The 13257-nt window shown below is 57.0% G+C and overlaps 3 protein-coding genes across 4 annotated transcripts in view; 2 read left to right on the forward strand and 1 right to left on the reverse strand.

Annotated features, from left to right (window-relative positions):
- Nucleotides 1-6: 6 nt before the first annotated feature.
- ARHGDIG (Rho GDP dissociation inhibitor gamma) lies at nt 7-2034 on the forward strand. The gene is made up of 6 exons (XM_003790737.2): nt 7-99; nt 1018-1197; nt 1272-1355; nt 1528-1604; nt 1683-1746; nt 1835-2034. The coding sequence occupies exons 1-6, from the start codon at nt 27-29 to the stop codon at nt 2032-2034; spliced, it is 678 nt and encodes a 225-aa protein (XP_003790785.1). The 5' UTR covers nt 7-26.
- A 352-nt stretch (nt 2035-2386) lies between these two features.
- PDIA2 (protein disulfide isomerase family A member 2) lies at nt 2387-5691 on the forward strand. Its single transcript, XM_003790738.2, has 11 exons — nt 2387-2594; nt 3311-3517; nt 3585-3718; nt 3798-3935; nt 4006-4122; nt 4388-4513; nt 4582-4779; nt 4920-5040; nt 5116-5297; nt 5426-5533; nt 5647-5691. Exons 1-11 carry the CDS (start codon nt 2387-2389, stop codon nt 5689-5691), a joined length of 1584 nt encoding a protein of 527 aa, XP_003790786.1.
- A 386-nt stretch (nt 5692-6077) lies between these two features.
- The window catches only part of AXIN1 (axin 1), a 79200-nt gene continuing 72020 nt past the window's right edge, over nt 6078-13257 (reverse strand). The window contains exons 7-10 of one of the 2 annotated variants that reach the window (XM_012805798.2): nt 11407-11652; nt 9490-9597; nt 7819-7986; nt 6078-6793 (exon numbers count right to left, since the gene is read on the reverse strand). In XM_012805798.2, coding sequence (XP_012661252.1) covers nt 6667-6793; nt 7819-7986; nt 9490-9597; nt 11407-11652 — 649 coding nt within the window. In that variant the 3' untranslated portion in view covers nt 6078-6666. The remainder of the gene's footprint in view (nt 6794-7818; nt 7987-9489; nt 9598-11406; nt 11653-13257) is intronic. The other variant, XM_012805797.2, reaches the window with a different exon arrangement.

Below are 13257 nucleotides of genomic sequence, written 5' to 3' on the forward strand. Positions count from 1 at the left end.
CGCGGCGGGCCGGGCCGCGCGCCACCATGCTGGGCCTGGACGCGTGTGAGCTGGGGGCGCAGCTGCTGGAGCTGATCCGGCTGGCGTTGTGCGCCCGAGGTGAGCGGGGACCAGGCGGCCAAGTGGGCGGGGGTCTCGGGCAGGGTCCCTGCCTTGGCGGAGACCAGCCCCTCCCCTGCGGCAACTTTAGGGACGCGCGTGGGGACCTCGTGGCGCAGACCCCTAGCTGGGGGCTGCCAGAGTGGGGGGCGGGGAGGGCACTGCGTCCAGGCTCGACCCTCGTGGGAAGAAGCCAAGAGTGGAAGGGTGTGTCTGTGAGGCCCTGGAGGCAGTGGGACCTCTCCCCTGGGTGGGGTCTGGGGCTCCCTAGGGCGTGTGGTGAGCCCTGAGAAGTCTGAAGCACAGTGGGCTGGGACTCAAGAAGACCCCTGCCCCAAGGCAGCAGGGGAGATGGTCCCAGAGCATGAGCTCAGGGGGTTAGAGAATCACCCCCATGCTCACAGTGGGGAGGAACCCCTAGGACTGTAGAAGGTGTTCAGAGAGACCCCATCCCAGAGCAGATGGTGAAGAACCCAGCAGTATTTCAAGGTATCATGGGAAGAGCCCAGGATGTGGCCAGCCTCTGGAATATGGGGAGGGTCCCATGGGTCACCACTTTATGGTAGTAGTTCACAGATCCTTGGAGCTATCCTCCATTTGGGGTCTTCATCCCTTTCCACCTTTGGCCTTAGAGTCAAGGAGGGGCCCTGGATGGAGGGCTGGGCCAAAAGGAGCTGGTGCCACCGCAGACCCAGCTTGTCTCTTGGGAGGTTCCCCAGCTGCCAGGGCCCTTCCTAAAGGGCTGGATGCATTGTCAGACCTCTCACGGCTTCCTCTGGCCCACTCTATTCCTGGGCCCTTTGGCAGTGGAGGGTACAGCAGTGAGGGGCACAGCTGGCTCGATAGGGGCTCCAGTTTGGTGCTCAAATGCCAGGGTGAACTGGTGACTGCTGTTCACCCACCATCCTTGACCCCCAGTCCTCCTGACCGACAAGGAGGGTGGACAGCCACAGCCAGACGAAGTGCTGGATGAGGCTGTGCCCCAGTACCAGGCGCCAGGCAGGAAGAGTGTCGTAGAGATCCAGCAGTTGGACCCTGAAGATGAGAGCCTGGCCAAGTACAAGCGGGTGCTGCTGGGGCCTCTGCCACCTGCCGTGGGTATGGGCCCTGGGCTGGGTGGGGAGCAGGTGGGGCTGGCTGGGGCCTCTTGCAGACTTTTGGCTTCTCCTCAGACCCAAGCCTGCCCAACGTACAGGTGATGAGGCTAACACTGATGTCTGAGCAGGCACCAGGGCCCATCATCATGGACCTCACAGGTAACTCCGAGGATGCCTGGCGCAACCCTGAGCCCAAGGGGGCCTACAAGTGCATGAGACCCTGGGCCTATTACTGTAGACATCAGGGGCATTGCACCCCATATAGGGACTCTTGGGGCAGGGTCTCAGCCCATCCCAGGAGTTCAGATTTTAGCTACTGTTTTCCTACCAGGGGACCTGGCTGCACTAAAAAAACAGGTGTTTGTCCTGAAGGAGGGTGTTGATTACAAAGTGAAGATCACCTTCAAGGTAAGGGCAGCTATGGTGGGAGGACCAGCTAGCCAGAGACTCAGCACCAAATGATTCCCTAACACCTCTGTCTCCCAGGTCAACAGGGAGATCGTCAGTGGCCTCAAATGTCTGCATCACACCTACCGTCGGGGACTGCAAGGTGAGGGCCAAGTGGAGGGAGCAGCAGGGTGCTGTGGAGGGGCCCTGCGAGGCAGAGGGCAGCCCCTGACACCCTTGCCCTCCCCCAGTGGACAAGGCTGTCTGCATGGTGGGCAGTTATGGCCCAAGTGCCCAGGAGTACGAGTTTGTGACTCCGGTGGAGGAGGTGCCGAGGGGTGTGCTGGTGCGGGGCCCATATGTTGTCACATCCCTCTTCACTGATGACGACAGGATGGACCACCTCTCCTGGGAGTGGGGCCTCCACATCTGCCAGGACTGGAAGGACTAAATCCCCCCCGACATGTGGGGTCCTTGTTTCTCTTGCCTCCCCCCCCCCAATTGCTACACAGGGACCCCAAAGCATTCCCCAGCTCCCTCAGTGAGTGACCAGACCCTCCCCCAATCTCTGCTCTGTCCTGGGAACCCCCACCCTTGGGCCTGGTGGGCCTCTCTGAACAGTCCCATTAAACATGGCCCTGTCTCGGTGCCCTCTGTGTTGCCTCTTTCTGCCTCCCCCTCCCTGTGGGCTGGGAGAGACGTGGGCCTTATCTTCCCTGTGACCAGACCTGGGTGCCACGTGGCAGCCACTGCTTGGCCTCCAATCCCCTTATCTGCCCCTGCCTCGTGGGGCCTGCAGCACCATGGATGGCCAGCTCCTGCCTGTGCTGCTGCTGCTGCTGCTGCTGCTGCTCGGGAACTCAGGCCCTGGGGGATGGGGACATGGGCCTGAGAGTCCCTCAGAGGAACTCCCTGAGGAGGAGGTGCCCAGGGAGGATGGGATCTTGGCACTGAGCCGCCACACTTTGGGCCTGGCCCTGCGGGAGCACCCCGCACTGCTAGTGGAGTTCTGTGAGTGTGTGCTGGGGCTGGTGGGATAGGGACCACAGGGACTAATGGGCTCAACCTTGCCATGGGCAAAGGGTTATGGGCTCAGGAAGAGGTATCCTAGGGGCACTGGGCCCCTACTGTACCCAGGGTCACTGGAGGGTGCTGCAGTGGGGAGACCTGGGGCTTAGCCAGGTCTGGGGTCTGGTCGGAGCAGGAAGTCATGCAGGGACCTATGGGGCACAGGAGCACCACACCTTCCTGCTCAGCTGTCTGTGGCCATGCTGCTGCTGCTGCTGCTACCTGGTTGGCCACGTCACCAGGTGGCTGTTGGTGGTGTCTTTCTGAACTCGTTCTTTGAAGGCCCAGGCAGCCTTCAGGCTTGGTGGCCCACACAAACACATGTGTCTGTATTTCTGTGGCCCTTTGCAAACATGAAAACCATTCTTAGCTGGCAGGCCTTCACGGGCAGTTCCATTTGGCCTAGGAGCTCCAGTCTTAGAAAGCAGTGATGGGAGCTTCTTCTCAAATTCTCTCCTAGTTTGCTGGTTCCTATGACCAAGCTTTGGGGGTCTCAAGGAGTTGGCTATGGCCAAGGCTCAGGGGGACCCCTGGAGGCAGTGGATGTGAATAGAACATGCTTGCTCCCTGTTGGATCTGACTCTGAAATGCTGCAGGGTCTGGTCAGGTAGGGAGGAGATGTGGCCACAGCCTGGGGCACTCATGGCCCCATCCCCCAGATGCCCCGTGGTGTGGGCACTGCAAGGCGCTGGCCCCCGAGTACAGCAAGGCAGCTGCCCTGCTAGCAGAGAAGTCGATCCCAGCCACGTTGGCCAAGGTGGATGGGCCTGCTGAGCCAGAGCTGACTGAGGAATTTGGTGTGACAAGCTACCCCACGCTTAAGTTCTTCCATGATGGGAACCGCACGCACCCAGAGGAATACACAGGTATAGGGGCAAGTATGGTGTGGGCTGGGGACAGGGCTGGGTCAAGGCTGAAGGGGACTCTCTTCAGGACCCCGAGAAGCTGAGGCCATCACTGAGTGGCTGAGAAGGCGGGTGGGGCCCAGTGCTACTCTGTTGAAAGACGAGGCGGGCGTCCAGGTGCTAGCAGGTACCCAGGATGTGGTGGTCATTGGCTTCTTCCAGGTAAGGTGGTGGGAGTGGGGATCGGGCATGGGAGTAGCAGCCATGGTGCCTCCCAGCCTCACAGGGCTGGTCCCCTTAGGACCTGCAGGACAAGGATGCAGCCACCTTCTTGGCCCTGGCCCAGGATGCCCTGGACATGACCTTTGGCCTCACTGACCAGCCGCAGCTCTTCCAAAAGTTTAACCTTACCAAGGACACTGTGGTCCTCCTCAAGAAGGTGAGTCAGGGCCAAGGTGTGGGTTGGGCTCAGGGCTATGGCTCCCACTAACCCACCTGGTGCTGTCCAGTTTGACGAGGGAAGAGCAGACTTCCCAGTGGACAAGGAGCTTGGCCTGGACCCAGGGGACCTATCTCGCTTTCTTGTTACACACAGCATGCACCTGGTCACTGAATTCAACAGCCAGGTATGTCAGCCATAGGGGCCAGGCAGAGGTCTTGGGGGATTACCTGTGAGTCATGAGGCTCCCTGAGACATCACCTAAGATCTAAGGGGGTACCCTGAGGGAGGGGTGCCCATGAATCAGGAGCCCCTAAAAAATGTCCTCTAAGATCTAGGGGTGCCCTCAGGTGGGGATGCCTGCAAAGATTAGCCCACCCACAGACATCCCCTAAGATCTTGGGGGTATTCTGTGGTTAGAGGTGCCCACCAGTCATGAGCCTGCCCCACAGACGTCCTCTAGGATTTTCGCTGCCAGGATCCTCAATCACCTGCTGCTGTTTGTCAACCAGTCACTTGCTGCACACAGGGAGCTCCTGGCAGACTTCCGGGAGGCGGCTCCCCCCTTCCGGGGGCAGGTACTATGGGGCCAAGAGGGAGAGGTGGCAGGGCCATGGGGGTTCCAGTGCAGACGTCCTTCTGGCAGGTGCTGTTCGTGGTGGTGGACGTGGCTGGGGACAATGACCACGTGCTACAATACTTTGGCCTCAAGGCCGAGGCAGCCCCTACCCTGCGCTTAGTCAACATTGAAACCACCAAGAAGTACGCTCCCACAGACGAGGAGCCTATCACTGCAGCTGCTGTCACTGCCTTCTGCCACACAGTCCTCAATGGTCAAGTCAAGGTCCGCTGCTTGACTGCCCACCCCAGGACAGGGGTGAGGGGTAGGATGGTGGGGGTTGGGATAGTGGGGGGTGGGAGCTGCTTGCAGGACTCTGGCACTACAGAGCCTCCAGTTGAGGGTGCTGGGCCTGGCTTCCCCAGCCCTATCTTCTGAGCCAGGAGGTCCCCTCCGACTGGGACCAACGGCCAGTTAAGACTCTCGTGAGCAAGAATTTCGAGCAGGTGGCTTTCGACGAAACCAAGAATGTGTTTGTCAAGTTCTGTGAGTGTTGAGGGCAGTAGGCAGTGGGGCTGGGCAGTGGGGCCGCACTGGCTATACTCAACGCTTCCATCTCAGATGCCCCGTGGTGTACCCACTGCAAGGAGATGGCCCCAGCCTGGGAGGCTTTGGCTGAGAAGTACAAAGAACACGAGGACATCATCATTGCTGAGCTGGATGCCACAGCCAATGAGCTGGAAGGACTTCCTGTGCACGGCTTCCCCACCCTCAAGTATTTCCCGGCAGGGCCGGGGAGGAAGGTGAAGTGGGTGGACAGGGTGGAGCTAGGACCCTTTCTCCCAAGGTGTGGGGCTGGGTTCGGGTGCTCTGGTCAGGTTATTCCTACACACTGGACATGTCCTGGGAAGGCCCTCTTATCCCTCCTCAGGTGATTGAATACAAAAGCACCAGGGACCTGGAGACCTTGTCCAAGTTCCTTGACAATGGAGGCGAGCTGCCTGTAGAACCCACAGAGAAGCCAGTGACTCCCTTCCCGGTGGGCACCCCGGAGCCAGGGTTCCAGGCCACTGGGCAAGCCCACTTTATGCAAGGCTGACTGGGGTGGGGCAGCCAAGGGCAGAGCCTGAGCTGGCCTGTGATCTTTTCTAGGAGTCACCAGCTAACGCCACTGTGGGGTCTAAGGAGGAGTTATAGCTGCCCCCATCACCGCTGGCCCAGGCAGTGGTTGCCTTGGGTGTGGTGGGGGCTGTGAATAAAGGACTTTGCTTCTGATCTGTGTGACTGGTCACTGAGCAAGGCTGGCCGGCTCTAGCTCTGCCTGGCTCGGCCCTCTGGTCACCCTTTCTGGCCATAGCTCAGCCTCTTGTGGCCGATTCCATCAGGGATGGGGCCCAGCCCACCCCGGGCAGATTCCACCCTGGGCCAGAAGGCAGAGCTGGAGCACACTGATGATGCAGCTCTATTACTATCACACCATAGGACACCCTGTGTCCCTCAGAGGCCAGAGTGACCTCCTTACTGCTGGGGCTTAAGACTGGCCCAGGCCCCACCGGCAGCAAAAAGTGTGCTCCACAGCCAGAGCAGGTTCAAAAGTGTTTTATTTCATTATTATCCAAGTACCTTTGAAAAGATAATTGTACACATCATTGCATGAAAAATGGGCTCGGGCAGCCCCCTGCTGGCCCTGGCCTGAGAAATGTACATATTTACAGGGCCCTCAGAAGGCGGGGACCCGGACCGCTGAGCAGTGCAGTTGGAGACAGGCCCAGGTGCTCTGTTGCTGGGTTCACACAGTGGCAGGAAGAGACACGCTGTGTTAAAGGCACTCGGTGACATGTACAATTTACAGAGACCCCTGCAGGCCCCCTACACCCAGGCCTGGAGCTGGGCCTGACCAGAACAGGGAAGTCCCAGAGGGAGAGTAGACACCCACATGTGAACCCTGCCTGAGGACAGCAGCAGGGCCAGGCTCTCTGAGCATGGCTGTGGGGCATGAGGGGCCGTCCTCAGTGGAGGACACTCAGAGGCCCTGCCCACCAAGATATAGGTGGACTGAGGGACAGCACACCTTGCCCTGCCCTGTGCCCGCATCTGCTGCACACATCAGGGTGGCCCCTGGTTCTGATGTGCTATGTGCTGTGACAGTGTGTTCTCATGGCACAGCGCTGGTCAGTCCACCTTCTCCACCTTGCCAATGATCTTCTCCTCAAAGACAGGCAGGACAGCCTCATCTTCTCGAACTTCCTCAAATACCACTCCACAGTCAAACTCATCACTCACTTTCTTGAAGTAGTATCTGTGGGAGACAGTGGGAAGGCAAAGAGTGGGCAGATGGCTACGGGGACAGCCAGAGACAGAGGTGCCATGCAGAGCCCAGCCCCACAAACCCACCACCCTGTGTGTGCAGCAGTGAGCAGGTGAGATGACTCTGTGTGTGTGTAGTCACATGGAGGAACTGGTGGGTACAGGGCTGACCCCATCTCCACTGTATGTGGCCACTCTTGAAGCCCAGGCCTCCTCTTGTGGCCACTCCCTCCAGTATACTCATAGCCACGTGGTAGACAGAGGAAACCACTCCTCGGAGCCTGCTGTGGCCAGGACCCGGACCTCTCTCCAGGTCTGCCTTCTGTCCCTCCTCAAGGGCTCAGCAGCCCAGGGTGGTCCTTGGTGGGATGGCTTTTTTTTTTTTTTATATTAAGATACAGAGTCTCAAGCTATTGTCCTGGGTAGAATGCCGTGGCATCATCACAGCTCACAGCAACCTGCAACTCTTTGGGCTCAAGCAACTCTCTTGCCTCAGTTTTTTCTTTTGTAGTAGAGATGGGGGTCTCAAACTCGTGAGCTCAACAACTCTACCCACCTCAGCTTCTCAGAGTGCTAGGATTACAGGCATGAGCCACCATGCTCCATCTGGCTTTTCCTTTGTTTTAGATAGTCTTACTCTGTCACTCTGGGTAGAGTGCCGTGGCGTCACAGCTCACAGCAACTTTGAACTTGGGTTTGAGCAATCCTCTTGCCTCAGCCTCCCAAGTAGCTGGGACTACAGGCACCCGCCAAAATCGTGCGATTTTTAGAGATGGGGTCTCACTCTTGTTTAGGGTAGTCTCAAATTCCTGAGCTCAAGCAATTGGGCCTGTCTCCTTGTCCTCAAGACAAGGGTCCTGACCTCTGTGGGGGCCCAGAATCCTGATGCTACCCATGCACTATACTCAGCTAAACAGGTGCAGATGAGTGCCAGCAAATGAGCAGAACAGGAAGCCAGCAACCTGGGCCCTACTGCCACAGATCCCACCCAGCAGGCGTCCCTGCCCCAACTCTCACCTGTAGCTGCCCTTTTTGGTCAGCAGTTCCTTGAATTGGCCCAGGGTGACTGCACGGCCCCTCACCAGAGTCCGGTAGGGGATGGGTTCCCCACAGAAGTAGTAAGCCACCACGATGCTGTCGCAAGACTGGGCATTCCCGCCGCCTGTCTTCCTCTGTGATTTTGTCCTGGAGGCAAACACACAGCATGACTGGTGGGCTCAGGCCTGGTGCTACAGGTTCCCCTGGGCCTTGGGCTGCCAGGAACCGATGGGCAGGACATACAGCTGAGCTGCACCACCAGGAATACCAGGGACCACCCTTCATCTTACCCCAATAGCTTCTCAACCTGGGGTCCAGTCCTGCACTGATCCCACTCCTTGGGGAGCACAGCATCTCTCCGCAGTTCACCTGCTACCCCCTGATGGCTAGGGGCTTCAGCTCCCCCAAGAACACCACAGTGGTGACTCCTACCCAACCACATTGAAGTGAGAGCAGGCCCCTGAAGGCCAACTGTGGTGGACCTTATGTCTTGGCTCCTCAGTGTGACCAGGCAGGCCCGGACTGGTGGGTCCACCTCCAGGATGGGGCCGATGCTGCTTGTACCCTAGCAAGATCCTAAACCCCCAAACTTCAAAAACACTCAAAGGGCAAAGATTGAACAAACAGAATGATGCACAGATCTCAAATGAACCTGCCCTCACAGCAGGGCCTGTCTGAGCACCTTCAGAGTATGTGAGGCCAGCACTGTTTCCTGCACAGGCTGGGGGGCCTCCTTCTACCTTCAGGTACTGCATGGCCACTAATCCCTTGGGGTGATAGGCAAGGACCCCTGCTGGCTCCAGGAGCTGTCCAGACCCACTCAGGCCTAGCCCTTGAGTTCCTGCCAGTGGGGCCTATCTAGAAGCTTCCAGAGTTGGGGTCACAGCCCCATGGACCACCTTGGCAACGTGACCATCCACTTGGTGAACTAGGTGCCCAGGCACCTACTTTCTTGGACCTGCCCCCAGTCCTGCGTCCTTGAGCCAAGAGGGCTCCATCCTGGGGGTTACCTGGAGCAGAGGCTTTGAGTGCACAGTGGGAGGGAGGCCTGGGGACCCCCAACCTCAAAGCCCTTCTTTTGGGCAAACCTCCTCCTGTTATCTTGGGCAGAAGTGCAGGAAGGAGGTAGCCAGCCCTGTCTGCACTGCCCACAGCAGCATGGGGTGTGGATGTGGCAGAGCCTCTCCTCCCAGGCTCTGAGCAGTCAGTGCTTCTGGTGTACTGGCCAGGCTAGCATGTGCTTTCAAGACGGTAGCAGGTGAGCACCCCAATGCCTACTCAAGAGGGTCATGGCTGGAGCCCTGATCCCACTCAAGACAGCCAGATGTGGAACACCAAGTCCCCAGGCCCAGCTAGGGACCTCTGGAAGGCAAAGGTGGGGTGGGAAGTAGGTCTCTGCCTTGCCAAGGCCTGGCTGTGATGCCCATGTGAATGCAGAATCAGCTGTGCCCATGACTTCTCTTGGGTCTGTTGGTCATCTGTACCACCCTGGACGGTCAGTGTTTCCTCTGATGGGGACCTTCTCCAGCCATGGCTGCTCCCACGTGTGGTGCCCAAGCTTCCGTCCCAGAACAGCTGCTCCACTATGGGATGTGGCTCAGGATGCCCAGGCCAAGGTGGGCGGGATGGGAGGCCCTCAGGCACACGTACTCAGTCTCGGAGAGCTCCATGTCCGACACGGCTGGCACCTCACTCAACACTGGCAGGCACACTGGCCTGACGCAGGTGCGTCCCCGCCGCATGACCGCCTGCACATACCTAGGGAACAACCCGCATCAATGGGGCTGCACTGGCTGGCTGCCAGCCTGAGAGGCCTCAACCAGCACTGCTGGGACAACGGGCAGATGATAAAGGGAGAGGCTGCAGTGGAGCCTCCACCTGGGGAAGGTGGACAAGACATGACACTGAGCCTCAGAGGGTCCGCCACAGATGGCCAAGAAACAGGTGTTATTTACTCGGTCCAGAGCATGTCAAATCTGTTATCTGGCCAATGAGCCCTTGAATTCCCTGGAACACACTTTGGGAAGCTGATCTGGGGCGCTAAACCCTTGCCCCTTCATCCGCCCTGGCAGGGTGTCTTCATACCACAGAGGACACACTGGAGACCATCTGTCTGCAGCCTCTTCCCCAGCATGTGGCTCTTCCTACTCAGTTCTCCAACACGGGTCCCCACAGACCACATGGGCACTGGCTCTGAGTGTGATGCCAGCTCCATCTGCACCCAGTGAGGCCAAAGACCTGCTGTCCTGGGGCTCAAAGCACAGTGTCTCCTTTCCACATGGACACACACACTAGGGCACACTGTGTAGCTGTAACAATGATTTCTATTCTGACCTGGCCAGCAGGGCCCCTGCCCACCTCCCATCCAGCCTTTGCTGCTACTCACAAGCCCACATTCCCTGGGAAGACAAATAAACCCAGCAATTCTGGGTTTTCCCCACAGTGGAGACACTGAAGCCACCCCTGAACTATGGCAGAAAGATCACATCTTGACACAAGGCACAGTGTGGTTCTCGTGGCTCAGCGGGAACAAACAGCAACATCCACTAACACGAGGCCAACCAGCGTTGGCAGAAGTGCAGACGTAAATCCAATCTTCTGAAAGCTCCTACCTAGGTCACTTCCTTTGTGACCCTAGGAAGTCCCAGCACTGACACAGGCCAGGCCCCATACTGTCTGTTCTGCCAGGTCACAGGCTGTCTGGCCAGACATGACTCTGAGTGTATACAGGTCTCTTGTCCAGAGCAAGCACTCTGGCTCTTTGTTGGCTGAATAAAGGTCGGGGCAAGGGGACGTTAGCCATAAAATGATCATCCTTTTTGTTGTAAGTAACTGTGACCCTTTCCAGCCCCAAAGTTGGCATCAGCTCAGAGCCTGATGCACACCATAACTTCCAACAATCCAAAGTGCTGCAAAAGGGCTCCACAGCCCAGTGTCCCCAAAACAGAACACCTGGTGACCCAGACAGATGAGAGGAGCTACAGTCACTTTTGAAGGCAAGAGCAGGCTCTGAGAGACAACAGTCCTGAGCCTGAGTTGAGAGATACAGACTCCTGGACACTCTTAGAGACCTTGATAACATTCCAGTGCCCTACACATCTGGAAAGACTCAGAGGAAAGGGCAGACAGGCCAGCTCCAGCCCAGAGAGCAAATGCTGCCACCACAAAGTGCGGTCTCCATGTGGCTGGGGCAGAAATAGTCTTGCCCCAGAAGAGTTTCCTACCTACATATTTCAGAGCCAGGTATCATCCCACCCACGTATAGCACCACGCAGGGTTCTTTCTGGTGTAGTTGTCACCAGGTTGCCAGGACACCCACCTCTGAGCCCAGCCTGCTGAGCAACTAGTAGTCATCTAACCAGTTATTCCCGCCACACTGGGGATCTGCAGTCTCTCATATAACCCAGGCTCAAATGGGAGAAATGGTGAGCAGCAGACCCATCTGAGCAAGGGTAGCTGCCGTCCAGCCCTCTGCCCCTCAGCAGGGCTGCTAGCCATGTGCTCCCCTGAGGGACTCTTTGGTGGCTGTGGCCCCAGAATGTGCTGTGGTGTCCAGTGTGGCCATACCTCTGCTTGGAAGGTGGCCGGCTAGCTCTTTTCTCCTCCTCCTCCAGCCGCCGGCGGGCCTCCTCTAGCTGCGTCAATGGGTTGGGGGCTGGATGGGGTGGCATGGTAGGGTCTTGGATGAAGAGGTGGGAGGGCTGCACAGAGGCCCGGAGCTGAGTGCCAGCCCAGGGGTGCACGGTTCCAGGGCGCTCAAGGGACACGGGCCTGGAGCTCTCATGGGCCTGTGGCTTCCTTGCCCCAGAAGACCTTGGAGAAAAGAGAAGAGTGTGTGGTGGCAGCTAACACCCTGGCCATCCTGTCTGAGGTCTCTATCCACCTTCCCTAGGGGCTGGCCTCCCCAGGGGTGGGACAGGACAGGGGTGTATACCTGGGCCCAGCCACTGAGCCCCATGAATATCCTCCTTAGAACACATGATAAAAATATCTCTCTCTTGCAGACTTTTTTTTTTTTTTGAAACAGAGTCTTATTATGTCACCATTAGTAGAGTGCCCTGGCTCGCAGTTCACAGCAACCTCAAACTCTTGGGCTTAAGCAATTCTCTTGCCTCAGCCTCCCAAGTAGCTGGGACTACAAGTACCTGCCACAATGCACAGCTATTTTTTTATTATAGTTGTCACTGTTGTTTAGTAGGCCAGGCCAGGTTCGAACCCGCCAGCACCCCAATGTGGCTAGCGCCCTACCCACTGAGCTACAGGAGCTGAGCCAAACTTGGTTTTTTCTGATGGGACTATACACATGTGCCACCATGCTCAGCTAATTAACAAAAATTTTTTTAGAGATGGGGTCTTGCTATGTTTCCCAGGCTGGTCTCAAACTCCTGGGCTCAAGAGATCCTCCCACTTTGGCTTCCAAATGTACTGGGATTACAAGTGTGAGCCATTGTGCTTGGAATTTTTTTTTTTTTTGAGATAGAGCCTCAAGTTGTTGCCTTGGGTAGAGTGCCATGGCATCACAGCTCACAGCAATCTCCAACTCCTGGGCTTAAGCAAGTCTCTTGCCGCAGCCTCCCAAGTAGCTGGACTGTAGGTGCCCACCACAACACCTGGCTATTTTTTGGTTGTAGTTGTCATTGTTCTTTGGCAGGCCCAGGCTGGATTCTAACCTGCCACCTCTGGTATATGTCATGGCTGGCACCTTAGCCGCTTGAGCTACAGGCACCAAGCCAAGAAAAAAAATTTTTTTTGAGACAGAGTCTCACTATGTTACCCTGGGTAGAATTCTGTGGTGTCATGGCTCACAGCAACTTCTAACGCTTGGGTTTAAGCGATTCTCTTGCCTCAGCCTCCCAAGTAGCTAGGACTACAGGCGCCTGCCACAATGCCTGGCTTTTTGTTGCAGTTGTCATTGCTGTTTAGCAGGCCCAGGCCGGGTTCAAATCTGCCTGCCTTGGTATATGTGGTTGGCACTCTACCCACTGAGCTACAGGTGCCACCCTTCTTCTTTTTGAGACAGAGTCTCACTCTATCACTCTAAGTAGAGTGCCATGGTGTCATCATAGCTCATAACAATCTCAAACTCTTGGGCTCAAGCAATCCTCATGCCCCAGCTATTCCTGAGTACACTATAACACCTAGCTAATTTTTCTATTTTTAGTAGACATGAGGTCTCGCTCTTGCTCAGGCTGGTTTCGAACTCCTAAGCTTAAGCAATCCTCCCATCTCAGCCGCTCAGTGTGCTAGGATTACAGGTATGAGCCATTGCACCAGGCTAGAATTTTTTTTTTTTTGAGACAGAGTTTCACTATGTCACTCTCAGTAGAGTGCTGTGGCACCGCAGGTCACAGCAACCTCCAACTCTTGGGCTTTAGTGATTCTCTTGCTTCAGCCTCCCAAGTAGCTGAGACTACAGGC

The sequence above is a fragment of the Otolemur garnettii genome, unplaced genomic scaffold (genome assembly GCF_000181295.1).
Source record: "Otolemur garnettii isolate 467f Iridium unplaced genomic scaffold, OtoGar3 scaffold00044, whole genome shotgun sequence".
NCBI lineage: Eukaryota > Metazoa > Chordata > Mammalia > Primates > Galagidae > Otolemur > Otolemur garnettii.